The 26,421-nt window shown below is 40.5% G+C and overlaps 1 protein-coding gene across 11 annotated transcripts in view; it reads left to right on the top strand.

Annotated features, from left to right (window-relative positions):
- LOC132815543 (LIM and calponin homology domains-containing protein 1-like) overlaps positions 1–26,421 on the top strand; it is a 345,401-nt gene that overhangs the window by 151,443 nt on the left and 167,537 nt on the right. For 10 of the 11 annotated variants that reach the window (XM_060824553.1, XM_060824575.1, XM_060824556.1 and 7 more), the window contains exons 2-3: positions 8,535–8,605; positions 26,044–26,113. In XM_060824553.1, the coding sequence (XP_060680536.1) occupies positions 8,535–8,605; positions 26,044–26,113 (141 nt within the window). Of the gene's footprint in view, positions 1–8,534; positions 8,606–26,043; positions 26,114–26,421 lie in introns of those variants that run through there. The other variant, XM_060824585.1, reaches the window with a different exon arrangement.

Genomic DNA, 26,421 nt, shown 5'->3' with positions numbered 1-26,421 from the left:
TGCTGCATAATGGATGAAGCAGATTGATGCAGTTAGCAGGTGTTTCAACAAGGGAAAGGAAACTAGCTTTTGCTATTGTTTCATACCTCGAAGTATCAGCCCACTCTAAACAAGCACTGCTCTGTTAAGAGCAATGATGTAAGTGCTAAACTGCCTCTGTGTCCATCTTGCAGATGTACATCTGTAGGAATAAGTTTGAATGCGTGGCCACTCCATTAGTCGTATGTTAATAATATACAACAGTGCTGTTTTGGAAAAAAAAATTAACTGAACAGTTCAGTGCCACAGTGAACCATACTTTAGAATAATTGTCAGCTTCAATTGTCGCATGTGTTTTTGAAGAGACTGGAGGATATGACCAGGATTTAACTGACAATAGGTCTGTTGGGAAAGTGGCTGTGGGAGTATTGACAATACAGTTAGCAATAACATTAGTTGGCATAGAAATGCCATACATTATTGGAGGAGTTTGATTTGAAAGCACACATGGAAGAAATTAGAGCTGGTTTTTCTTTCATAATTTGGGAATACTTATGCTGAAAGGACACTGAAATATTGTAATTTACATCTTCAAAAGCTATTTAAAGTATAAGCATTTGTTTACTTCTATAACTTAAAGGTTCAATTCCTAATGTTTATTTGCCTTTCAAACAGAATTTACCACAAGTCTGATTTAATTTATATATCTAGTACTTCTCTACCATTTTGGTCATATTTGAATGTTACATGTGATACACAGCCCCTGGCAGTCAGAGACTGCCCTCTATTGCACACAGGCAGTATAACAGCACACTTGGACTGCAACCGAAACCCTTCAACCTTTGCTGAGCAGGTGATTACTGAATTGGTGTCCATCAGGTTTGTTTCCTCTTTTAACTGTGAGAACGCTTTATTTTACAAATGTGACTTTCTTAGACATTTCACACCCCCTTCCCCTTACTTGAGGCAATTAGAAGGGGAGCACATATAAGCATTAATAATGAGTTGATGGTCAATATGTCTCTCCAGTAAAGCAGGAAGCAGTGTTGAATCTGACTCAGGGAAATGACTTATGGTCAGTGGAGTGTCTTACAGTAGGGCATCACTTAACTAGCGGTGGCCACAATGTGATTTAAAGTAACTGTGAATAGAGACTAAATAATGTAGAAGGTAAAAATGATCAACCAGGGAAGCACTTATTTTCAATGATTTAAGAAGGAACCTAAGACAGGGAGATTGGAATACAGAGCAATGGAGGGAATTCAAGGCTTATGACGAATATTTGGAACCGTATTCAATCACCAGGCTTTACATGCATTTGGAAAGGCAAGGACTAATTAGGGATAGTCAGCATGGCTTTGTATGTAGGAATTTCATGTCTCATAAACTTGCTTGAGTTTTTGAAGAAGTGGCAAAGATGATAGAAAGAGACAGAGTGATAGATGTTGTTTATATGGACTTCAGCAAAGCATTTAATGATGTTTCACATTGCACTCTGGTTAGATTAGATCACATGGGGTCTAGAGGGAGCTAGCCAATTGGATACAAAATTGGTTTGAAGGTAGGAGACAGAGGGTGGTGGTGGAGAGTTTCTTTTGACTGGAGGCCTGTGATCAGCAGTACGCCACAAGGATCAGTGCTGGGCCCACTGCTTTTTGTCATTTATATAAATGATTTGGATGTGAATTGAGGATGTATGGTTAGTAAGTTTGCAGATCACATCAAAATAGATGATGTAGTGGACAGTGAAGAAGATTATCTCAAAATACAATGGGCTGAGGAATGGCAGAGTTTAATTTCAATGAATGTGAGTTGTTGCATTTTCGTGAGGCAAACCAAGGCAGGACTTATACACTTAATGGGAGGGCACTGGGGAGTGTTGCTGAACAAAGAGACCTTTCAAGGTGTGTAGTTTCTTGAAAGTAGAGCCACAGGTTGACAGCATGGTGAAGAAGACATTTGGTATGCTTGGCTTGATTGGTCAAAACACCGACTGTACGAGTTGTGATGCAGGTAGGCAGCATCCAATGAAGAGGAGATTCGACGTTGAATCAGAGACCCAGGAAATGCTTTATGGAGCCAGGTTTGAATCCCACCATAATAGTTGATAGAATTTGCGTTAAACAATTCTGGAATGAAGAGGCTGATTGTGAACCTGAAACCATTGTCGATTGTCATAAAAATCCATCTGATTCACTAAGGAGCTTTAGGGAGAGAAATCTGACAACGTTGGTATATCATGCTATCCTAACCTGATCTGGTTACACATGACTCCAGTACCACAGTCATGTGGTTGCCTTTTAACTGCCTAAGTGACCTAGTTAGCCATTCAATGGTATAAATTTCTAAAAAATCTTAGAAAAAGAATGAACCCACTTTGCATTGGGCTGGGCATCGGAAACAGCAACAACAAAAACAGCCCTGTTGACCCTGCAAAGTCCTCCTTACCAACACCTGAGGGCGAGTGTTAAAACTAAGAGAGCTGTCTCGCAGACTTGCTAAGTCTGACATAGCCTAACTCAAAACCAAACCTTAAGAACAATGTCCCAAACACCGCCATCACCATCACTGCAGGACAAACCCAGCAGAGATGATAACACGGTGGTATACCATCAGAAGGAAGCTCCCCTAGGATTCTTCAACACTGACTTCATACACCATGAAGTTACATGGCACCACGTCAAACATTGGCAAGAAAACCTCCTGTTGGTTCCCATGTACTGCTCCTCTAATCCTTGAGCCTGCACCTTCTTTGGCTGATGAATCACTACTCCTCCATGTCAAACAGGAAACATAGTGGGTAGCAAGGACAAAGAAAGTTTGTCCCCATTGAATGGGGACCTCAATGTCCATAGCCAAGAGTTGCTCAGTAGCATCACTACTGGCTGCATTTGTTGAGTCTTAAAAGACATAGTTGCTAGACTGGCTCTGTGCTAGGTAATTAGAATGCAAGAAGATGGAAAAACATACTTGACCTCATCCTCACCAATCTACCAGCTGCAGATGCATCTATCATGATAATATCCCCCAGTCAATCATTACCATCAAGCCAGGGGATCAACCCTGGTTCAATGGAGACTGCAGGAGGGCATGTCAGTAACTGTACCTGGTATACCTGAAAATGACATATCAACCCAGTGAAGTGATAAAATAGTACTACTTGCAAGCCAAACAGATTAAGCAGCAAGTTTTAGATGGATCTAAGCATGTAAGCTAAACATCTTCATCTGCTTCATCAATGATAAGGTCCATAGTGGGGATGTTCAATAATAATTGCACACACATTTGCGTCTCTTCGGATACTGAAGCAGTCCATGTCCAAATTCAGTAAAACCTGGACAATATCCAGTCTTGGGCTGAAAAGTGAAAGGTAATATTTGTCAGGCAATGACCATCTCCAACAAGAGAGAATCTACCCATCTTCCCTCGACATTCAATGGCATTACTAGTTCTGAATTTTCCACAATGAGCATCCTCAGGGGTTACGTTTGATCTGAAACTGAACTGGATTTGCCATACAAATACTATGGCTACAATAGCAGGTCAGAGGCTAGGAATACTGTAGCAAGTTACTCACCTCCTGACTCCCCAATGCCTGTCCACCATCTACAAGGCTCAAGTCAGGAGTGTGGTGGAATACTCCCCAGTTGCCTGGATGAATGCAGCTCCAACAACACTCAAGAAGATTAACACCATCCAGGACAAAGTCACCCTTTTGATTAGTACCCATTTCCACAAACATCCACTCGCTCTACCAATGACACTCGGTAGCTTCAATGTGTACCATCGACAAGATTCACTCCAGATATTCACCAAGGCCCTTTAGACAGCACCTATCACTATCACAGGGATGGACACAGGAACCCCATCACCTGCACCTGAGAGTAGACTGATGGGGCAGTCGTTGGTTGGGTTGGATTTGTCCCGCTTTCTGTGTACAGGACATAGAGTCATAGTCATAGAATCCTAGAGATGTACAGTACGGAAACAGACCCTTGGGTCCAACTCATCCATGCCGACCAGATATCCTAAATAAATCTAGTCCCATTTGCCAGCACTTGGCCCATGTCCCTCTAAACCTGTCTTATTCATGTACCCATCCAGATACCTTTTAAATATACCAGCCTCCACCACTTCCTCTGGCAGCTCATTCCATACACGCACCCCATCTCTGTATGAAAAGGTTGCCCCTTAAGTCCCTTCTAAATCTTTCCCCTCTCACCCTAAACTATGCCCTCTAGTTCTGGACCCCCTCAGGGAAAAAACCTTGTCTATTTACCCTATCCATGCATGCTTTTATAAACCTCTATAAAGTCACCCCTCAGCACACACCATGATAATTCTTTTTGTTCAGATTATTTCACTAATGTTACCAGTACCTGCATTTCGCTTGTCAAAGGTACAGACTATCTTTATGTGGTGCTAACATCTTACAAATCTGCATCCCCTCCTGATGCATGCATCCTCACTACAGTGTATTTAGCATTGGCTCCATCATGCAAATCCTGCAAGTTAGTCGAAGTGGTGTGTTGTCTACATTGGAAGCATCAGATGTGGGTTAATCCTATATTACCAACACTCTATCTATTTTCTGTAGTCATCAAATTGAATTCCTTTATTTTGGCATAGCATGATTTCAGAACAGACTAAAGAACTTTAGAGATGTTGCAGTAATTTTGAGGTGTGGTTGTAGCATCATGGCTTTACTATCTTTTCAGGATTCAAAATACAGCACTTTTAAAGCTAGTATTCAATGTCAATGAAGGAATACTTTTAAACCTGACCTCCAAATGAGGGAACTGTAGCTCTGCAGCTATGCTGCAGGCCTGACCCATTTCTGAGGGAACATATGGTGGAGGCTCACTGCTGTACTCTGTCATTCTACCGATCAGTAAGCTGAGTTAAAGTTCTATTTTTAAAACAATTACACGATTTGAGAAAGAATCTTTCCAATCGATATTCATCATAAGGCAATTTTTTTTGCAATTGCAAATCATTTTAAATTCCATAATGCTTTATAGGGCCATGATAAGACTACATTGAAGTATTGTGCTCCCTACCTAAGGAAGGATATACTTGCCAAGGGGACAGTGTACTAGAGGTTCACTAAGATCTTACTGGGGATGGCAGGACTGTCCTATGAGGAGAGATTGGTGAAAACGAGCCTGTATTCTCATGAGTTTTAGAGGGGTGAAAGTGGAACTGACTCAAATGTATAAAATTCAAACAGAGCTCGACAGACAGATTGATGCATGGGAGGGTGTTTTACCTGGTGGGGGTAATCGAGAAACAGGAGTTACATTCTCAGGACGCAGGATAAATTATTTGGGACTGACATGAGGAAAACTTCCTTCACTCAAGCAGTAGTGAACCTGTGGAATTCTCAAATACAGAAGCTTGTGGAGGCCATGTTACTGAATATATTCAAGGAAGAGATAGATTAATGTATAGATTTTGAAGGTGTCAAAGGGTAAGGGGCAAAGTGGAAATATGACATTGAGCTAGAGTGTCAGCCATAATCATATTGAACAGCAGACCAGGCTCGATGGGCTGAAGACCTGCTCCTGTTTCTAGATTCTATGTTTAACTATTCCTTTAGTGCTGATGTTATGCAAAAATAAAGCTTATGAAGCTAAAATTCATTGAGTTTATTCAGCAAATGATTATGAGTTGATGTTAAGTAGGTTTTCTTTTGGTGCGGTAATTCAGTTGCAAATTAACCAAAAGACATCTGAGTAAAAAGAAATTGAATAAAAGGGAAAACACATCTTTTACCTCCTGAAAGAAGGGTGACCCAGTTACTGCTATCATGTTTGGTAGCTCTGTATCTACAGATCCTCTTTAAAGGCTGCAGTTCTAATCTTTCATGCTGGCCCAGTTTCTTTTCTCTGTGTAGGTAAGAACCTTGCTGCATTTTCTTTTGCGACTGAATCATTTTAGTTAGTTTATTTTATCATGAAATCTTGGAGCTTATTAGATTAGTAATAAGAAAGTCCACATTGCTGATATGTTTTTGGATTGTTGGAATGTTTCAGTAGTGCATAAAAAAATGTTCTTTCAACATGCCTATTTTTAAAGATGTTCTTCCCCTTTGAAGCAGTTTGAGTGTATAAATCTACCAAACATCTGGTTGATTGATGCAAATGATTTGGTGTTAGGTTTATCTCAGAATGATCCCACAAACTGGGTCCCCGAATTCAGCAGTAGGTATCGTAACGTTTTACTTTTGACTTTGATTTTATTGTCACGTGTACTCAAGAACAAAAGTACAGGACTACAGTGAAAAGTCAATCATTTCACCACAAAAGGTTACATCTTGGGAAAAAGTACCTAGGTACAGAATCTTAAGAACAAGGTAGAAAGAAAGAACAAAGTTAAAAGTTAAAAATTGCAGTGGTTATAGCACAGCATAAACCATACAAAGTTAGGTTAAAAGGTACACTTTGCAGACCTTCTCATGTTTAAGCAGAAAATAAAGAAATAAAGCAGAAAGTCTTTCTTAAGTGCTTAGCTACAGTGGGATTGCACTTAGGAATCACCTTGAGATCAGATCTATGCGCTCAGACCACGCTGGGCCGAGAGACCTCCACATACTGCCGAAAATTCAGCACACCAAGCTGAGAGTCCACCACACCGGGCCGAGAGTCCACCATACCGATCCGAAAGTCCACCACACTGGGCTAAGAGTCCGCCACACCAGGCCGAGAGTCTGCCACACTGGGCCAAGAGGCCATGACACTGGGCTGAGAGTCCACCACACTGGGCTGAGAGACTGCCACACCGGGCCACGAGTCCGCCATGCTGGGCCAAGAGTCTGCCACACCGGGCTGAGAGTCCGCTACACCAGGTCGAGAGTCCGCTTCACCAGGCCGAGAATCCACCACACTGGGATGAGAATCCACCACACTGGGCTGAGAGTCTGCTACACCAGGCTGAGAATCCACCACACCGGGCCAAAAGTCCATCACACTGGGCCGAGAGTCCACCACACTGGGCCGAGGGTCCACCACACCGGGCCGAGGGTCCACCACACCGGGCCGAGGGTCCACCACACTGGACCGAGGGTCCACCACACTGAACTGAGAATCCACTACACCGAGCCGAGAATCCACCACACTGGGCCGATAGTCTGCTACACCGGGCCGCATGCACCACACCGGCCTGAGAGTCCACCACACTGGGCTGAGAATCCACCACACCGGGCCAAGAGTCCACCACACTGCGCAGAGAATCCACCACACTGTGCTGAGAATCCACCACACTGGGCCAAGAGTCTGCCACACCAGGCCGAGAGCCCACCACACTGGCTGAGAATCCACCACACCGGGCTGACAGTCCACCACACCGGGCCAAGAGTCCACCACACTGGGCCGGCAGTCCGCCATACTGGGCCGAGAGTCCACCACACCGGGGCGAGGGTCCACCACACCGGGTCATCGTTCACCTTGCTGGGCCGGGAGGCTGCTTCACTAGATTGTAAGCTTGCTTTGCAGGGTCAGGCTCAGTTGGAGGCTGGGGGCCCGTGGCTAGACAAAGAAAGAAGAGGAAAGAATGAAAAAAAAATGCAACATACAAGAAAAAAGAGACGAAAATAGGAATCTACTTTGTGAAGGCAGATCTGCTCTAGAAGCTATTGAAGGGCATTGGCTGTAATCATGTATGTACTAGTGACTGATCTCATTCTATTACTGGAAGATGTCTGGTAACCATCTCTCATGTCCTGGGGTGAAGTTTGTGTGGACTTGGTAGGCCTGTTAGGTTAAATTGAGCTTTTCCCATTGAGGATCTAATCAAACATAGAGAGATGGGATGGAATTCTCCTTCATATCTTGGTTGTTAGAGGGCTACTTTGGAAAATCTCAATCCAGCTCATAATAGGCAACGAGCTCAGGGGTATTGCAAAGCAGTTCACCTGTGGTCCATATTGTTATAGTACTGCCAAGGTAGTGCATTCTGAGGTTGGTGTTGGAAGAGGACAGTTAGTTTTACGTTGGTTCTAGTTGTGTGACATTTGAGTGTATTTGATGCTAACAGGAGATGACTGAGAAGGGAAGTTTCCACCACATTAATAATACTGAATAAGTGAATTTATTTAAAAGGGAAGACTTATGGTTGCCATGATAAAGGGGGAAATTAAAAATTGTAACATTTTTCAAATGAAAATCCGTAAAGAGTGAATGAGTAATAGACTCCGTTCACAAATTTTCAAGTTGTGTCTCTTATGTAACCGTAGTCAGTCACATGTGGCTAAGCTGCAGTGTGGTGACCATTCTCAGGTTTCCTCATGATGCAAGGAAGAAACATTATTATTTCAAAATTGACACACCCCATCTATATTTTGCACTATTTTTGTATGAAAGCATTTTTTTTTAGGAAATAAGGTCCTTGTTAATTATAAGTTGCCATTTAAAATATTTTATATGCATTGAGTTATGGGCTGAATAGTCAGGGCCAGTAACATACATGGCACTTCATGTCATTGTAATTCTTAACCATCAATAACAGTGTGTTTTCTATTTAACTTCTGTCTAATATATTTTATTTTTTGTCTTCAGCAAGTAACAGGCAGAAGTTTTGGTGATAAGGACTTTCGAACGGGTTTGGAAAATGGAATCTTGCTTTGCGAGTAAGTAATTCATGCTTCTTTTCCAATATATTTGTAAAAAGGCCAACTTAAGATGGTGACAATACCCTTCACTTTTCGGTGCTGAGATTAATTAAGGTTTCTCTAAGTGGGGTTAGAGGTGTGGCATATTATGTTCGCAGCTTTTAAACAGTGTCTAAATGTGTATGAAATCTTTTTACCATGTGCACTAAATATATTTACTTATGATTTACTGACTATAGTTTGATCAATCATAGATAAGTGCAGAGCTAGGCTGAGAGGTGGCAAATTGAGTCTAATGCGGAAAATTGTGAGGTGATCCACTTGGAAGGAGCAACAGGAATAAAGAGTTTTGGGCTAATGGTAAGATTCTTGGCAGTGCAGATGAGCAGAGAGATCTCGGTGTCCATGTACATAGATCCCTGAAAGTTGCCACCCATGCTGATAGGGTTGTTAAGAAGGCATATGGTGTGTTAGCTTTTATTAGTAGAGGGATTGAGTTTCGGAGCCATGAGGTCATGTTGCAGCTGTACGAAACTCTAGAACAGCCACATTTGGAGTATTGTGTACAGTCCTGGTCACCGCATTATAGGAAGGATGTGGAAGCTTTGGAATGGGTTCAGAGTTGATTTACTAGGATGTTGCCTGGAATGGAGGGAAGGTCTTATGAAGAAAGACTGATTGACTTGAGCTGTTTTCATTAGAGCGAAGAAGGTTGAGAGGTGACTTAATTGAGACATATAAGATAATCAGAGGGTTAGATAGGGTAGACAATGAGTGCCTTTTTCCTTGGATGGTGATGGCAAGCATGAGGGGACATAGCTTTAAATTGAAGGGTAATAGATATAGGACAGATGTCTGAGGTAGTTTCTTTTCTCAGAGAGTAGTACGGGTGTGGAGCGCCCTGCCTGCAACAGTAGTAGACTCATCAACTTTAAGGCCATTTAAATGGTCGTTAGATAAACATATGGATAAAAATGGAATAGTGTAGGATAGATGAGCTTCAGATTGGTTTCACAGTTTGGTGCAACGTTGAAGGCCGAAGGGCCTTTACTATGCTGTAATGTTCGATGTTCCAAGCTCTAATCAGAGCCCATTTCAGATTGAATAGAAAATTAAGCTTGGTGTTGTTGGTTACTGATAAGAATAATGTGTTTTCTGTTGTTCAAAGTAGGGTTCTCATGAAAGGCACAATAGCTCAATTCATAAGCCATATAATAACAGATATCTTCAAGCACAGGTCACTGTTAAATAACTATCAGCTATGGTGCTAGCTTCTACCGTGTTCCACTATCACTGACAGTGGCCTTATAGTTTGCCCCTCTGCCAGGATTGTAGCAGATATCTGCCTTATTAAAAGTGTTGTGCTTGTAGATGAATGGTTGTGCTGATTTTCTGTCTGTTGATGAGCTGTTTTATATAACAGTGCTTTAGTTCAAACTCTACTTCTGTTAATGTTAACGATGCATATGGTAATACCACTACACCAAGCAAAGCATTGTGTTTGTTGACTCTTCCTACAGGATTGGTAATGGAACTATTTTTTAGCCTGATCAGTAAGCAACAGAAAGTAATTATTCTAATATCTCAGATTATTAACTAATCCTACAATTTCCGGACATCTGGTGTGTACACAAAACCACAGAACAGTTACTTCGAACAGAGCTTGATTATGAACCAGTCAAGTTATTTCTTTGCATCTTGTAAGCTCACATTATGAAGTAATAGTTTATTTGGTACATTTTCAGCATTTGCCAACAGATATTGTTAGCCTGAAAATGCAATCAACTGCAGTTTAAAGAACTAGTTGTTACCCAGGCAATAGACTAATCTGTAATGGATTAAATGTTTTGTAGTCTTATGTATGTAGACCCAATCAATCTAAGGAATTAAATTTGTGCATTGCATTATACAATTAGAAGAATGTCATTAATGCTAGTTTGCAGTCACATGATGTTTATTTTGTAAAAGAAGTGTCTGAATTCTTCCCTTCCTATTGAAGAATGGTCACAGCAGAACTTTCATCTCCTCCTCTGACCGTGCCATGACCCTGCTGTAGATGGTCAGAGATGAAGATCGGCAAATGTTGAAGGCAGTCACCCAGCAGTATATCTGTCATTCACAGCCCCAGTGAAAATCCTGGCAGTGCCAAAGGATGACTAATGCAGCATCACCCAAAGGAGTAGAACAGGTTAAGAGGACGACAAGAGCCCATAAGGTTAAGGTAATTTTGGTTATAGCTGTGATCTCCGACAAGAGAATGGCAGAAATTTGGGCTGCTGCACCATTGATACCTGCCATCACCTCCCTCCTAACACATCCCCTCTCCATCCTGTAGGCCTAACAGCACCTTCAGATTACTGTACTATGAGTGGAAGTCAGGGAAGTAGGAATTTGCTCAGCTTTGTCTCCTTGCTGTATCATACAAGCGGTGAGCAGGGAAGGGGCAGCCTAGCGGCTTTTTTGACAGAGATGTTGATTTGGATTTAGAGAAGGAGATGATAATAAATATCTGTCCTAGTTTCTCAATTTTTCCTCCATTATCTGGCTGGTGGGGCAGCATAGTGGAGGTATACTCAGGTTATATCTGTAACATGTTAAAAGTCTTCCTGTAAAGACAACACTTCCATCAAGCTTTTCAGTCATTCCTTTCAGTCACTCTTAATGTTAATCAACTTCATTATAATTACCTTCATTCTAATTCATCCCAATTTATTATTTCTGGCAAATTCCCTGCTGTTTACTTTCATAACATTTCAGGCATGTTTCTAGTATTAATTTTATCCCTTCTGAGATGTGGATACCTGTCCTGAATGTTTGTTTATGTTGTATTCCACCTTCCTTGTGACTGGCTCATTTTAGCTTTTGGGTCTCATTGATACACAATGTTTTACAAAACCCCTTTCCTGTTCATTCAGTGTCACTTAGATTTGCTATCATTGTTTTTATTCCCATCTTGTGGAGTCAATCCTATGCTCACGTTATTGTTTTTGCTGTCACTACAACATTGAGGAGGTAGCTAGGTTGATGTAGGAAGCTAACAAAGGGGTATGTGAAAGCAGAAATTAGAAGATGAGCATTAATTGAAAATATTAAATGGCCTGAATTCCAAGTTGGCAAATCTAGTGTGTTACTGCCACATGGCTGAATGCATTAGGAAAACTGTAAAAGGCAGAAATTTTGCCCATTCAGACCCATTGGAAGATCACAGTGCAAAGTTAGCCTTTTACTGGAAAACTGTTTGATGTTTAGGTTCCACAAGAATCCTTCCAGAAGCATTATTTTCTAGGCTGTCTGAATCCCCAACTTGGCTTTGGAAGTACCATTTGCAGGACCATTTCTATTAGAATCATGGTATCCCCACAGTATGGAAACAGGCCCTTCAGCCAAACAAGTCCACACCAACCCTCTGAAGAGTAATCCACCCAGACCATTCCCCTTCCCTATTATCTGACATTTATCCCTGACTAATGCACCTAACCTCCAGACCCCTGAATACTATGGGCAATTTAGCTTGGCCAATTCACCTAACTTACACAACTTTGGATTGTGGGAGGAAACCCACACAGATACGGGGAGAATGTGCAAACTCCACACAGACAGTCGCCCGAGGCTGGAATCAAACCTGGCCCCTGGTGCTGTGAGGCAGCAGTGCTAACCACTGAGCCACCATATCTTTACCATATTCCCATAAATCCTGTTTGTAAGATTCCGGTTCCACATCCTTAAATTAAGATGGGCGGCACGGTGGCACAGTGGTTAGCACTGCTGCCTCACAGCGCCAGAGATCCGGGTTCAATTCCCGACTCAGGCGACTGACTGTGTGGAGTTTGCACGTTCTCCCCGTGTCTGCGTGGGTTTCCTCCGGGTGCTCCGGTTTCCTCCCACAGTCCAAAGATGTGCGGGTCAGGTGAATTGGCCATGCTAAATTGCCCGTAGTGTTAGGTAAGGGGTAAATGTAGGGGTATGGGTGGGTTGCGCTTCGGCAGGTCGGTGTGGACTTGTTGGGCCGAAGGACCTGTTTCCACACTGTAAGTAATCTAATCTAATCTAAAGATGACTGCACCTCTTTCTATTTATGTGACATTCTGATGGCAGCGGAATCATTACAAAACTTGGTTAATGGCTAACAACTAGGGTTTCTAATGCTCCCTCCTTGTTAAGAATTAGATAGATATACTTCACAGATCTGCACCTAAAATGAAGTTTTACAAGATAAACGTTTCTATAGAAAAACAGGAGCAGGAGTAAGCACTTGACCCTGACCCACCGTGCAACCAAATCATGATTGAACTTTATCTTAAGTGCATGCACTTGCCTTGACTCCATTGATTTTAGCCTTGGAAGTATTGGATATGGAAGTATTGTAATATTCTAATGGATCAAAACTGCTCTCCTTCCAAGGCTAATACTTCTTTCTAGAATGTGAACTCAGAATTGTATGCTGTACTCCAGATGTGATCTAATCTTTGTATTGAGTTATCAAAACTTTCTCCCTTTGTAGTCAAGTCATCTCATTAAAAAAAGGCTAACATTCCATTAGCCTTTTTGATCCTTCTTCATATCTGAGTATTACAGTTAATTGAACTGTGCACATGAACTTTTTCAGCATCCACTGTTCTTAACTTGGACCTATAATCTGTTGGATGGCATCTGCTTCCTCTTCCTCTATGGCATAAATGGAGACAGAAAGTATGCAGACAATTACCCCATCCTAAATCTGTGCCATTCCTCCAGAATCAGGGATTTTAAAGAAGACCACCTGCTATTGGCTGCAATGGGAATGAAGTTAGTTGATGCTTATCATCACCATACATAGAGCCATCACAGTGAAGGAACAAGCAATCAATGAGAGCTCAAGGCCCTGAATAGAATTTAAGAACTTCATTCAGATACATACATCAGATATGGCACATGTCCTAAAACAGCATGGGATACTGTCACAGGTCAAATCAGAGGGCATCAAGTGAGGGGAAATGACACATGCAATTGTAAGGAAATAAGTGCTTATCATCAAATACAAAGGATATCTGCATACTTTATATAGATTTTACTTAAATGGTTTTAAACTCCAAATTTTGTAGAAGTCATATTCAATGCATTATATGTCTGTTTAAATGTCTTCAATCCACCACCTAAGGTGATTTTCCTGCTTGGTCATTTCATGAATGTATATTGTTTTTGAACTAAGAAGTACTGTGATGCTGATTACTTCATCCAAAGAATGTGCTTACAATCAACTTTTAATTTTATTTGAATGCTGGAAGGTTTTGATTGAAATGTGAAAGTTGCTTCAGTGTTATCCGGCTGGTAAAAAGCTTCTGCAGTCCTGGGTCGAGATCAAAATTATGTGTATTCTCTTGGCATGAAGCTGTTACTGAACACAGAATGTTGCTTGTTCCTTTGAAGCCCTCAGGACTGAGTATATATTCTATGCTGAATGGATTCAGAGCTGTTAAATACTGCACCATCAAAATAACACCAGAATTTAACATTTAAACAATAGAATTTCCAACCCTTCTTTTTAACTTTTTATGTCAAAATCTTGTTAAAAAGATTCATGTCTGACAAAAATAATATTGAACTGAAAATTATCCATCATCAATCTTAACGACTTTGATAATTGAATATTCTTTTTGAAGGAATTTTTGTGACTTGTCATGCCATTCATGAGAACATTTTCAGAAACTACCTGAAGACACTTTGAGTTTGCACATAGTGAATGCGAAATCTTTGATATTTATGAGTTGATGTTTTGTAGGATAAGCAGGAAATTGTTATCATAGTACAGACTGCTATCCTTCCAAGGGAAGTCTGACAATGATCATGAAGCCATTGTCAATTGTCGTAAAAGTCCATCTGGTTCATTAATGTCCTGTAGTTTGAGAAATCTGCCTCATATACTCCACTCCTAGACAATCTGCACCTTTGTAGCCTAGCATATCTCCTACTCTACCATGGCCATCAAACCTAGAGGTCAACCCTGGCTCAATGGTGAGTGCAGGAGTTGATGCCTACAGATGAGGTGTCAACCTGATGAAGTTACAATAAAGGTTATGTGTGTGCCAAACAGCATTAGCAGTAAACGATAGAGTTAAGTGATTCCACAATCAATGGATCAGATCTGAACTCTGCAATCTTGCCACATCCCGTTCCACTCCTGAACCTTGGTGGACATTTAAACAACTCAGCCATGATATTATTGAATGGCGGAGAAAACTTGAGGGGCTAAATAGCTTACTCCTGTTCCTATTTCTTGTGGTCTTACAACTGACTACCTGCACTTCTGTTCCCTGAGAGGCATGGTTATGGTCTCTCCCTTCCAGTCACCTGAATTGTCAAAGCCAGTCTTCACCTGCCCAGAACCTGGCTGATGGTCACTAGCACCCCCTTTGTCAGAGCACAGAGGTACGGATTTCTGAGCAATGCCATCCTGATTGGATGTCTGTCTGTGGCTGAAGCCTTGGACTGGTATGGGAGGCTGGCCTTGACTAACCATGTGGGGGCTCTTGTTTGAAACCTCCCTCCATAGACCTCACTGTGCACTGTGCCCCTGAGCCTTTGACTTGTCCCACTGCTTGTTACAGATGCAGTGTGTGAATAATTCTGTCGTGGGGTACAGATGCTAGAATGATGTGGCACACTGTTATAAAGCAAGAGCTATGAGCCCTTGCTAGATAGCAAGGCCTGGCAGTGATGGCATGCATGCTGAGGAAATGCCGGAGGCACAAGATGGATGCATTCTGACTGCAATTGCGCCAAGCTGGAGTGGAGAGCCAGTGTCCATGTTGGAAGGGTATGCACAGCTGGTGCTGGTGGATCGTGCTGTGCTATATAGTTTGTTAATGGACTAGATGGATTTTGTTTTGGAACAAGTGGTGAGGTGAACCCATCAAGCACCCACTATGGTTTCCTTGATGAGTTTTCCTAAAGGCTAGTTTGTATTGTGGAACTCAGATCTGGAAACACTACTCCTGCTGAGCCTGAACCAATGTTTCCTTCTGGCTTAATATAACTTCATTATTTTTATTTTATAATCCTGTATTGATAAAGTCCAGGATGCCATGATTTATTATCTTCACCCTTAACTGATCTTGCCACTTTCTATGATTTGCACACATGTGCACCCAGGTCAGTTTGCAGCTGAACCTTCTTTAGAATTGTACCTTTTGTTTATATTACATTAAAGTGAATCAAATTAACATTCTTTGCATTAAATTTCATCTGCCAGTTGTCCACCAATTCCACTGCACATGTACTTTTGCAGATCCACTCTGTCATCTTCATGGTTCACAGCAATTCCAATATTCATATCATCAACACATTTGGAAATTGGGACTGGTAGATTATGGTTTAAGACATGAATTTAAATCGGGAAGACCAAGGAACCCAATACTGCTCCTTGAGAAAGGAGTAATATTTTCTCCTGCCTAGAAAACAACTGTTCACCATTACTGTTTATTACTGCCGATTTGGTAACCACATTGCTTTTATCCCCTTTATTCCATTAGCTCTAACTTTGTTCACAAGAGGCCACAATGTGCAAACAACCCAGTAACCTTCATCGTGCTGTGCAGCCGTGCTCTCCAACTAGCACAGTGTGAATTCATCCTTAACTTGCACAAGCCTTTATCTTTTATCCAACTAATTGCCTCGGTCCTGTTATCAAACCCAACGAGCTTCTACAAGCTGGTCAGCGCAGCCGACTCTGAGCTTAACCTCCACTGCTGAAGCGAAACTCGCTCAGTTCTCAGAGGGTTCAGTGGCAAGACTTTCACCTGCCAATGATGGAAGGGTGTCCATCAGGATCACTATCTGGCAGAAACTTGCAAGTGATAAGTGTGCCAGAGCTACAAAATGAAGTGCTGAAGGGCTAACGTGGTGCGTGAGTTGGTCTGAAAGCATCCATAATGATGTGGTGAGGCAGGTGGTTTGCTTAAACCCCCTTGGGTGGATGAAGAGTGGAGAAGGACAGTGTTTGTGCAGCAAATGTGAACATGTTGTGAGGCCTGGACAACGAACTGGTGCTTCCAGGTAGCTGCTCTGATGTTCATATCGGAAACTCACGCCGTTTAGTTTCTCAGGGAAGCATGTGGAAATGAGGTGAGATTAGCTGATAATGAGATTCAGATGGATGAAGATAAGGTAGTTGAGATTTATTAGTGAGACTTAGAGTCACTGTTTAAAATCCCAGGGGGAAACATAAGAATGTTTGAACTCAACGTTAAGAACCTAACTTTTCTATTTCCGTCACATTTTCCCAACTTTCTCGCCATTGCCCACTCTGCTAAAGGGGTGCAAAATTCCTGTTTCTGACTTCCACAGGTTTCATCTGCAATTGAGAGATTACCATTAGGGGCATCAAATTGTATAAAATACTTAGGATTACAGAATAACCCTCACTCTTCAAAGTGAAAAAAGCTTCTAGTTTTCTTTACTTGCAAGGGAAGCTGAAATTAATGACCTATTGTGGAAGGAAGTGAACCTCTTAGAGGTTTTAAATATTATTACCTCAAAGTGCATTTTCCTCAGTGATGAGCAATACTGATTGGTGCAGCCAATTTCTTCCCACTCATTTTGATTATGCATTTCAATCTGTGAAACCTCTGCTTTAATGGGAAGCAATAAAACTGGTAAATCTGCTTGTAGGTGACTTTTCTTTGGCATTTGGTTGCTACCTTTCCAAAGTGGATATCATGAATGTAGATGATAAACAGTTCAAGGGCCTGGGTAAATCTCAAAAAGTGAGGAATGGGCAGAGATCCACAATGCAAATCTCTCTGAATATTATCGCACAGTCAGTATTTTAAGTAAGTTGATGGTCCCATTGCAAAAAATATATAGAAAGGGATCTGTGCAAGTCAGTGTGTGAAAGTTGTCACTCCATGGAAATTAAGCCCTTGAGTGTCAAAATGAAGAAGTGATTAATGTCTAGCATTAAATCTCTAAATTTAAGCACAAATTTACAAAATAATTAATTAAGGTCATTGATGTTGAACAACAAACTATAAATTATTGTTACATAACTGTATACATTTATCAGCAAGTTTGGAGCAGAAACCATTGCGCATTCCATTAAGGATAATATCTTAACTACCTTTGCACCCTGAGAGATAACATTAATGTTACATTATAAGAAATAGGAGTAGGCCAATTGGTCCAACAAGCATATTCTGCCAATAAATGAGATCATGGTTGAGTTGATTGTAGCCTTAACGCCACTTACCTGCCTTCTCCCCATCACACTTGATTTGCTTGTAGATCTGAAAAACTGTCTAACTCCAACTTGAATGTATGTAATGATCCAACCTCCACAGGTCTCTGGGCTCCAGAATTCCAAAGACTATTGATCTCTGAGACAAGGCATTCCTCTTCATTTTTGCCAATAATTTCTTATTTTTAATTGAGCTCTTTAGCAGTAAGTTTTTTTGAGAAGAGACATCTTCCCAGCATCAATTTTGTATCGCACTTTGGAATATTATATGTTTCAATAAAGTTACCTCTCATTCTTCTATACTCCGATGAGCATAGGCCCAACCTGCTTAACCATTTTTCATAACATAATCATCTCATGCTCAGGAATAAGCCCAATGAAACTTCTCTGAACTTCTTTCAATGTATGTCCTCCTTTAAGTAAGATGACTAAAGCTGTACCAAGTACTGGGTGTGGCTTACCAATGCCCTGTATAGTTGGAGCAAGACTTCCCCCTTTCTTTATCCCTTTTACAATAAAGGACACCATTCCTTCTCCCTTCCTAATTAATCATTGTCGCCAGGTGTAGACATTTTGTGATTTCTCATACAAGAACACCCAAATCTCTTTGTATTGCAGCATCTGTAATCTCTCTCCATTTAAATAATTTTCTGCTTTTTTATTCTTCCCACTGAAGTGGACAACCTTACATTTTTTTCAGATTGTACTCAACCTGCAGTGTTTATTATTGCTTAGTTACTCCTTACTTAAATAATCATGGGTGACTTTAATTTTCATCTTCATTGGATAAATCAAATTGGCAAAGGATGAGTTCAACATCCTAACCACATTGACAAAAGAAACTGAGAACAAATCTGTGTAGCTGCATGGAAACAACATACTTAAGCATTTAAACATCTTTTTTGTTTAAAAGTCAAGTATTTTTGTGATCAAAGTTGGCTTAGACATCGTGTTCTTCTCTAATTCAAGTGGCAGGTCAGAACTTGCCCACATTATCAAGGCTGACATGTTGGAGCAATATTGTAAGTGTGCTTAATCTCAGAGATACTGTCTGTTAGATGACAGTCAGAATTTTCTGAAAATTGGGCAGGATAAGAAGGTTAGCTCAAAATGCCATTGGAAGTGTAATTCCAGTGTTGTGTAATTTTTAACTTTTGGAGAAATTCAGTGTCATCTCTGGGAGAGGTCAGGTGACCCATAAGATTCGGTATCTGCCCGTCTTGATTGGTTAAGTGACATTTCAGATTGTTAAAAGTACACGTTAATGTGTGCACTAAGTTTATAAACTCATTGGCGACCGACAACCTGTCAATGGAGTGAGCAAGGGAGTTGTCAAGCTATAAAGGCATTTAACGCTTCAGGCCTACAAACTTTTGAAAGAACTTTCTGTGATATAAAAAAACTCCTTGTTATTTCACTTGGTCTTTTGACATCAGCCTGAGGATCTCATTATAAGATTTGCACTACTGGCCTGAGTTCACAACCCATTGTTGTCACAGTGGGGTGCCTGTTGGTTCACAGTTTGACAGTTCCAAGTGCTTATAAAGTCTCTGACGTGAAATTATGAATACAAATGTTTGTTTTTATAAAGAATTTAGTTGATGAAGTCACTTAAACATAATGGTTATATTCAAACAATGAGGCTGTTCAATTAAAATAATGCATTTATCGACAGAAAATTAACAATTTCATCTTAATGCATCACTGAATAAGTCCTGAGGTCTGTGCATGATAGATATTAAGTGAACTGGTATGGAGGGTGTAAGGGGTAAGGCAGTGCATGGGGAACATTGTTGGCATAGATTGGCATTAAGTTGGTTCTGACTTGGCATTAGGACACGGGTTTGTTAAAGGACCCTAAGTGAGCTGGTATGGAGACTGTAAGGGGTAAGGCAGTGCATGGGGAGCATTGTTGGCAATGGTTTGGCATTAAGTTGGTTCTGAATTGGCATTAGGACCCATGGTTTGTTAAAGGACTCTAAGTTCTCAGGGAATGTATGAAATTCCCTTGGGGTGTAGAATTAAATAATTGTCATCGACGTTATGAGGGCCAGAGGTGGAATAGTTTGACAAGGAGGATATGAGGAGCAATGGGATTAAGGCGTGATGTAGCATGAGTTGACATTCATGTGGCATGGGAAGTGTGTTGAGCAAGTCAATTTGTTTTAAGTTGCAATGAGCCAAGAAACACTGAGCCAGGTCTTTCCAATGGGCATCTCCACAGCAACCTCTGGGCTGCCTTGTCACTCTGTCTGGGACAGTGGGTCTGATTTCCATTTTATCCACCTCTCTGGAATCAAAACTGGAGCAACTAAGGCATTTCTTGTTCATGATTACGTCTCTGACCTAGGGGCAAAAATTCAGGCCACAGTGTTAAGCTGAGGTAGATGTTACAGATCCCAGGATATGGTTTGTGCTGGCCACTGTTTATCCCTTAACTAACACAACTAAGAAGAAGCTAAAAAAACGAACCCTTTATCTCATTGTTGTTAATGGGACCTTGTTATGTATAAATGCGCTGTTGGTTTTTTTTTCTGCATTACAACAGCAATTATATGTAATGAGTAATTCACATTAGGAAATCCTGTAACCAGGAAAGGTGTTCAATAAATTACAAACTGTTTCTTAATCTTAAAATTTCTAACATGCAATTTAGGTAAGTGACTTACTCTTCTGTGTCTGTAATATCCCAAAAAAGAGTTAATGACCATCTGACGAGTGAATTTGTTTTTCAATAGTAATGGTTGGTAGGAAATATTAAGACATCAAATGGGGAAATTGTTGCTTTTTGAATGGTGATGGATACTCGACCCATCCTTCTTGATCAGAATATGTACAAGTAATTTTGAACGTGTTTGGATGGAGTAAGACTTCACTTATTTTGCCACAAAAACATACATCAACTGAAACCTTGAATGACATTTTCTTCTTTGCCAGAGCGGGAATGTTTTTGCTTTTCTAGCTCTCAGGGACCTAACCGAAAGAGTTTCCTTTCGACCAATCGCTAATGTAATAATGCCTGTTAAAAGCAGGAATGCAGTTGTGAACTGAAATCCTATTTATGCTTTGGTATTATGTGTTTAGACATAATAAAATCTCTTTATAATCTTAGCTGCTTATATCTTCTCCTATTGTGGTAATCACTAATCCAGAGAATTGTAACGGATTACCATAAAGTGGGTTAACAGCAATATTAAGCCTTTTTAAATTAGATGCTATGGTGGTGGGGGTGGAGGCAAATGTGAAAATGAAAAGCGGGTGAGAAGCGTGGGTGGTGAGATGTGAGTGGTGGGGGTTGGTGATGATTAAATTGTCTGAGATTCAAAGTGCAACAGGAAATCAGCTATGATCCTGGCAAACTTGAGGTGGTACAAGAGTGGCACCTGAGCCACTCGCAGATTTGGAAATAATCTGCTTTGCAGGGTTTATGTTGTGCCAGCTGGCAACATTCAGCAGTTGCACTGAGGTGAATCTATTCCGTCTCTCTGTTCCAGCAACGGCAGCAACTCTGCCACACAGGATTTGCCAGATTAAAACATTGTTGTATGGAATTCACAAAAATTCAAATTTGGATCTTTTTCTAACACTTCTGCTTTCAAACAGGATACTATTTATTTAAACAAAAAGGCAAAGTCACCATAGTCTCAGCAGATCACACCGTTCTCTCAAAGGAGAGTGACAACTGGTAGTGGTTTAACCTGAGGTTCCCCACACCTCAGGAAAGGGGAGAGGTTGAGATGGAGAGTAACCTCGTGGTAACCCCAGCTGGCACAAGACTGAAACATATGCTATTGGCATCACCTTGCCTTACGCAGCAGTGGTTCAGCCATTTGAGCTAAATGATCCCAACTAGCCAGTACAACCAATCTGATAATGCTGTAATTCTGAGGCTGGAGAAGCACAGCAGATCAGACAGTATCTGAGGAACAGAAAAATCAATTTTTCAGGCCAAAACCCTTCATCAGGATGAAGGACATGAGTCCTGACAAAGGGTTTCGGCCCGGAGCATTAACGTTCCTGCTCCTCGGATGCTGTCTGACTGGCTTTGTTTTTCCAGCCTCACATCTATTGACTCTGGCACTTGTAGTCCTTACTGTCTCCATGCTCTAATTCTGGTTCTGTGACTGATGTCACAAGAGGGCACAGCCATGATTAACAGCTTTGTTGTCTGCAATCAGAGGACACTATAATTTCGTGGTGCCATAATGAAATAAGGACAGTATCAAATTAAAGGAAAAAATACAATGTGGTAAATCAGAGGATTGGGAAAATTTTAAAAGCTAACCACACATGAATAAAGATAATAAAAAATAATAAAGGGTGAGAAAATAAACCAAGAGTGCAAATTAGCAAGTAACTTAAAATGATAAGAGCTTTTGTAAGTATAAAAACAAGAGAGAGGCACCATTGAGCATGGGCCTCTGAGAGAATGAGAATTAATGGGTAACTGGGAAATGACAGAGAGGCAGAACAAATACTTTGCACTAATCTTCACGTAAGGAGATACTACAGGTACACAATCCTTTATCTGAAATCCTTGAAACTAGTTGTTCCTCAGAAATCAGAATTTTTCAGATTTCGAAATAAATGACATTTTCACAGTGAATTTATTTTAAAAATTACTGAACAGCAGGTGCACATGTGAATAGTATGAGCGCTGAGACACAATTAATGCCAGCCAGTGCTGGCCACACCACCACATCACATCTGAGTGACATGGTTCAAATGGGTAAGGAGTTGGGTCACCCATTTGCAAGCCAAAATGATGCTCCTCCACACTCCACGAAAAGAATTTCGGATTTCGGAGCTTTTCAGATTTTGGAATTTCAGATTAAGGATTGTGTACCTGTAATAGCATTCCAAATATACTAAACAATCAAGTGGCCAAAAGGAATGGTAATAACTACAATATCTATCACTGGACAAAAAGAAACTAGGGAATCTGATTGTTGAGTTCCATTCTAGGATCTTAAATAATTACAGAATGAGTAGATGCTTTATTAGTAATCTTCCACTGATTCTTCTGTTCTGAAGAAGTCCCGGAAGATTGGAAAACTGCCTATGTAACACAACACAACATGGGAGGGAGATTTTAAAAATAGGTAACTATCAGGCAATTACATATGTCATTAGTAGAAGTTACAATATGTTATGGAGAATGTAATAGCAGAGCCTTTAAAACCCAAAATACAATCCAGTTTATTCAATATGGTTTCATGTCTGACAAATTATTTGCAATTTTTTGAGGAGGTAACTAACAGGATAGATAAAAAGGAACCAATAGTTGTTATATATTTGGATTTCCAAAAGGCATTTGAGAAGATACCACACATACAGCTACTTAATAAGATAATAATCCAAGGTATTGGGTGTAGGATATTAGCATGGAGAGAGGATAGGCTAAGTAACAGAAGGTAGAGCTGGAATAATGAGGTGCATTTTTCAGATGGCAGCTTGTAATTCATGAATGCCACAGGGATTATTGCTGTTGCCACACTTATTTACAATATATATGTATGAATTATAGGAAAGTGAATGTATTGTAGCCAAGTTTGTGATGAGGTAAAAATAAATGGGAAAGCAAGTTGTGAGAATGACATCAAGTCTATAGGGGGATAGAGAGAGGTCCCTAATGAATAAGTGGAAAGCACGGAAGGCAGGAAGAGTGAATAGTTTGGAGGATGGTGTGGGTGAAAGGCATTAAGTGGACTTAATGCATACAGCTATGAGAGTTGTGGTCGATGTGCCTTGATGGAAGTGTATTCAGTGAAATAGTTAGAGTGAGTAGCAACCCTATGAGTATGAGGTTGCAGAAAGTAGATGGTGGCACTTAACCTTGTGGAGTGCAGATGATTATTAAGCATTTCCTTGCACTGTTAGGTTTCTCTTCTTTCTTGGGATATAGCACTGATACACATTGTTACCCAGGTCCAGGATGGATTGATCTGGTGGCATGGCATCCTGTGAAGGTCCACAGGAAAAAGGACTGCCCTTTTCTCCACCATCCCAAGCACTAGCACCTCCAGGTTCCTTTCCGTGATGTGCCATTGTGGTAAAGCAGCACAGTGTGAAGGATAGTTCTGGTTTGAAGTGAGGTGTAACTGGGTTTTAAATGTAGCACCAGTATTATGAAAGCCACAAGCTCCTGGCACTGGTGAGTATGTCCACCTCCTACAGCACGATTCTTTGAGAAGAGTGTTGAAGAACTTAGTTGCATAATAAATGAGGTGAAGAGTGACGGATGACATGAGAAAGGTTATCGTGAACCAGGGCAGACTGGGTGCTCATCTCACTTGACAAACCACTTCAAATAGGACATTTCTGCCGTAGAAATTTACTGAAGAGCAGGACAGAAGATTCAAAATAATCAAAGACAGTGGAGAGGTTGTACAGGCTAAAGAGATATAGTTTACCATGAGCACAGTCATGCAGAATGGCATTGGGGTTAACCATCACAGCCTTGATTCTATGGTTAATCACGTTTTCCTGCTCCTTTACGATCACCACTTAAGGAAAAGGGCAGTAAATTGGGAGAACCCATTTCATCTTCACATTCTCTCCTTTTACTTTTGTTGACTGAACCTGAAGAATTTATAGGTGAGCTTATCTGGAAAATACTTGCCCTGGAACCCATAAAACCAGAGAAAATGAGTGGGAACACGGTCATGAACAATGAGCTACCACACAATATGTTTTAAATTACACTTCTTAAAATAGAACAGTTGGTGTTTCAGGCAATGTGTTTGTGACAGACCTCATTCACAAAATCTATTCTTTGACTAAAGCAAATATTTGTTACAGAAACAGTTGTGTAAGTGTGTCATATTTGTCATTTGTGCCTTCTGAGACTGGCAATCCTAAAATAAGAATGCATTCTGGATTTTAAGTGATAGGTTGTAAAACAAACACTGGTGCAATGTGTTATATATCAAACCATTGTGCGAGAACCGCAGATTAAGCCCTAAAATAATTTGAAATGCTAATACCACTTTCATAGTGGTTTCTTGAATTTAATGCCAGAATCTGTGTGGGAAGCCACCCAATTCACATGGGCTCTGATATCATGCACTGATAGGAAGATCACCCTGAAAGAGATATTTTCTTTTAACCAGTGCCAGTGGACAATAGTTGCATTTGCAGTTAGTGCAAATCCCACCGTATAGATGAATTTTCAAATGAAAACTTAACGGCTCACAATTCATAGCGCTGCTATTCGGAATGATGTGGGAGAACGGAGTATATTATTGCTCTTTGTAATCACTGCTGCAGCCCTACAAACAACCAGAGGTCAGGAAGCAGTCTCCATGAATTTGAATCCACGTGGACTAAGAGTTTTGCTTTCCTTCCACATTCCACTGCATAGTGTAGAGCCAATATAAACTCATACGACTGCCAAAACCTGAGTCAGCAAAGTATCCCTTGGTGCACGATAAAAGGTGTCTGAAAGACCATCAGATAACAATGTTTGTTCACCATAAAATAATAAATTATTCTGGTTTTAAAATAGCTGAGATGAATTATGCCCAATGATAAAACGAGATTGATAGCTGTCAATCTGATTTGTGTTTGCAAGCACTTAAAAATTGTAACAGTGATTTTGTGTGATCATCTCGAGAAATTGTCATAATGTGAAGAATCAGCAGCCAGCTTTCCTTTAAATTTGTTGCAGACTGACTTTGGAAGAAGATTCAGATTAACTAACAATGCAAAAACACAAAGATTACTTCATTTGAGAAACATTATCTACTGGGAGCATCGACTGTTCACAAAAGTTGCTTCAAAATCAGGGCACCATTCTACCTGACTTTTTGTCAGTTTGACCACAGGAAAGAGGTCTCTTTTTAGATTCTGTGTCCTTGTCTCTCAAGTAACAGCATTTAAATGAATATTTTTGAAGTCTCCTTTACATTTAAATTTGAAAAATTGCCAGCTGTTCCACAAGACATTTAGTGCTGGGAAACAGAGGAATATTTAATAGAGCTGTGCCTAGTTAGTTTATTCAATTGGTTGTGACATTAGTCTATTGGGGTAAGCATTGTAAAAAAGGAAAATTCCTTAGAAAATGTCACCAGTTAAATTCATGAAATTTCAGCTGTGACTGATAATCTTTTACCATCCATACTTCTTGATGACTACAGTATATGACAGTATGTAAACCTGATTGGCTTGATCTTAGTTCACATTTTGCAGCCACTAAAATCTGGGTGATTTTTTAAAACTTGTTTTTATTGCTTTTTCTTTCCAGGTTGTTAAATGCTATTAAGCCTGGGGCCGTGAAGAAGATCAATCGTTTGCCAACTCCCATTGCAGGACTGGTGAGTTTTAGGCTCATCATTATCCTCCTTACTTGTACAGCTCCTTTCTTCTTAAAACATAACGAAACATCTTAATGATGAATTACTTTTATGTACCGATATACCTTGATCAGGAAATGCACATCTTTTGTTTCAAACTGTGACTTGCAGTAAACTCTTTAGCTTATTGGGCTCAGTTCTGAAATGCCTTAGCCATGGTTATTATTCCGGTCAGATAATTTATTTTTATGTAGACACTTAAGCAATGACAAGATTTTCATGAATTGCACAATTTGGTTTGGTGACTGAGACTGTTACAGCCATCTTCA

The sequence above is a fragment of the Hemiscyllium ocellatum genome, chromosome 1 (assembly GCF_020745735.1).
Source record: "Hemiscyllium ocellatum isolate sHemOce1 chromosome 1, sHemOce1.pat.X.cur, whole genome shotgun sequence".
NCBI lineage: Eukaryota > Metazoa > Chordata > Chondrichthyes > Orectolobiformes > Hemiscylliidae > Hemiscyllium > Hemiscyllium ocellatum.
Note: the sequence above shows the minus strand (reverse complement) of the source record. Positions and strands in the feature narration are given on the sequence as shown.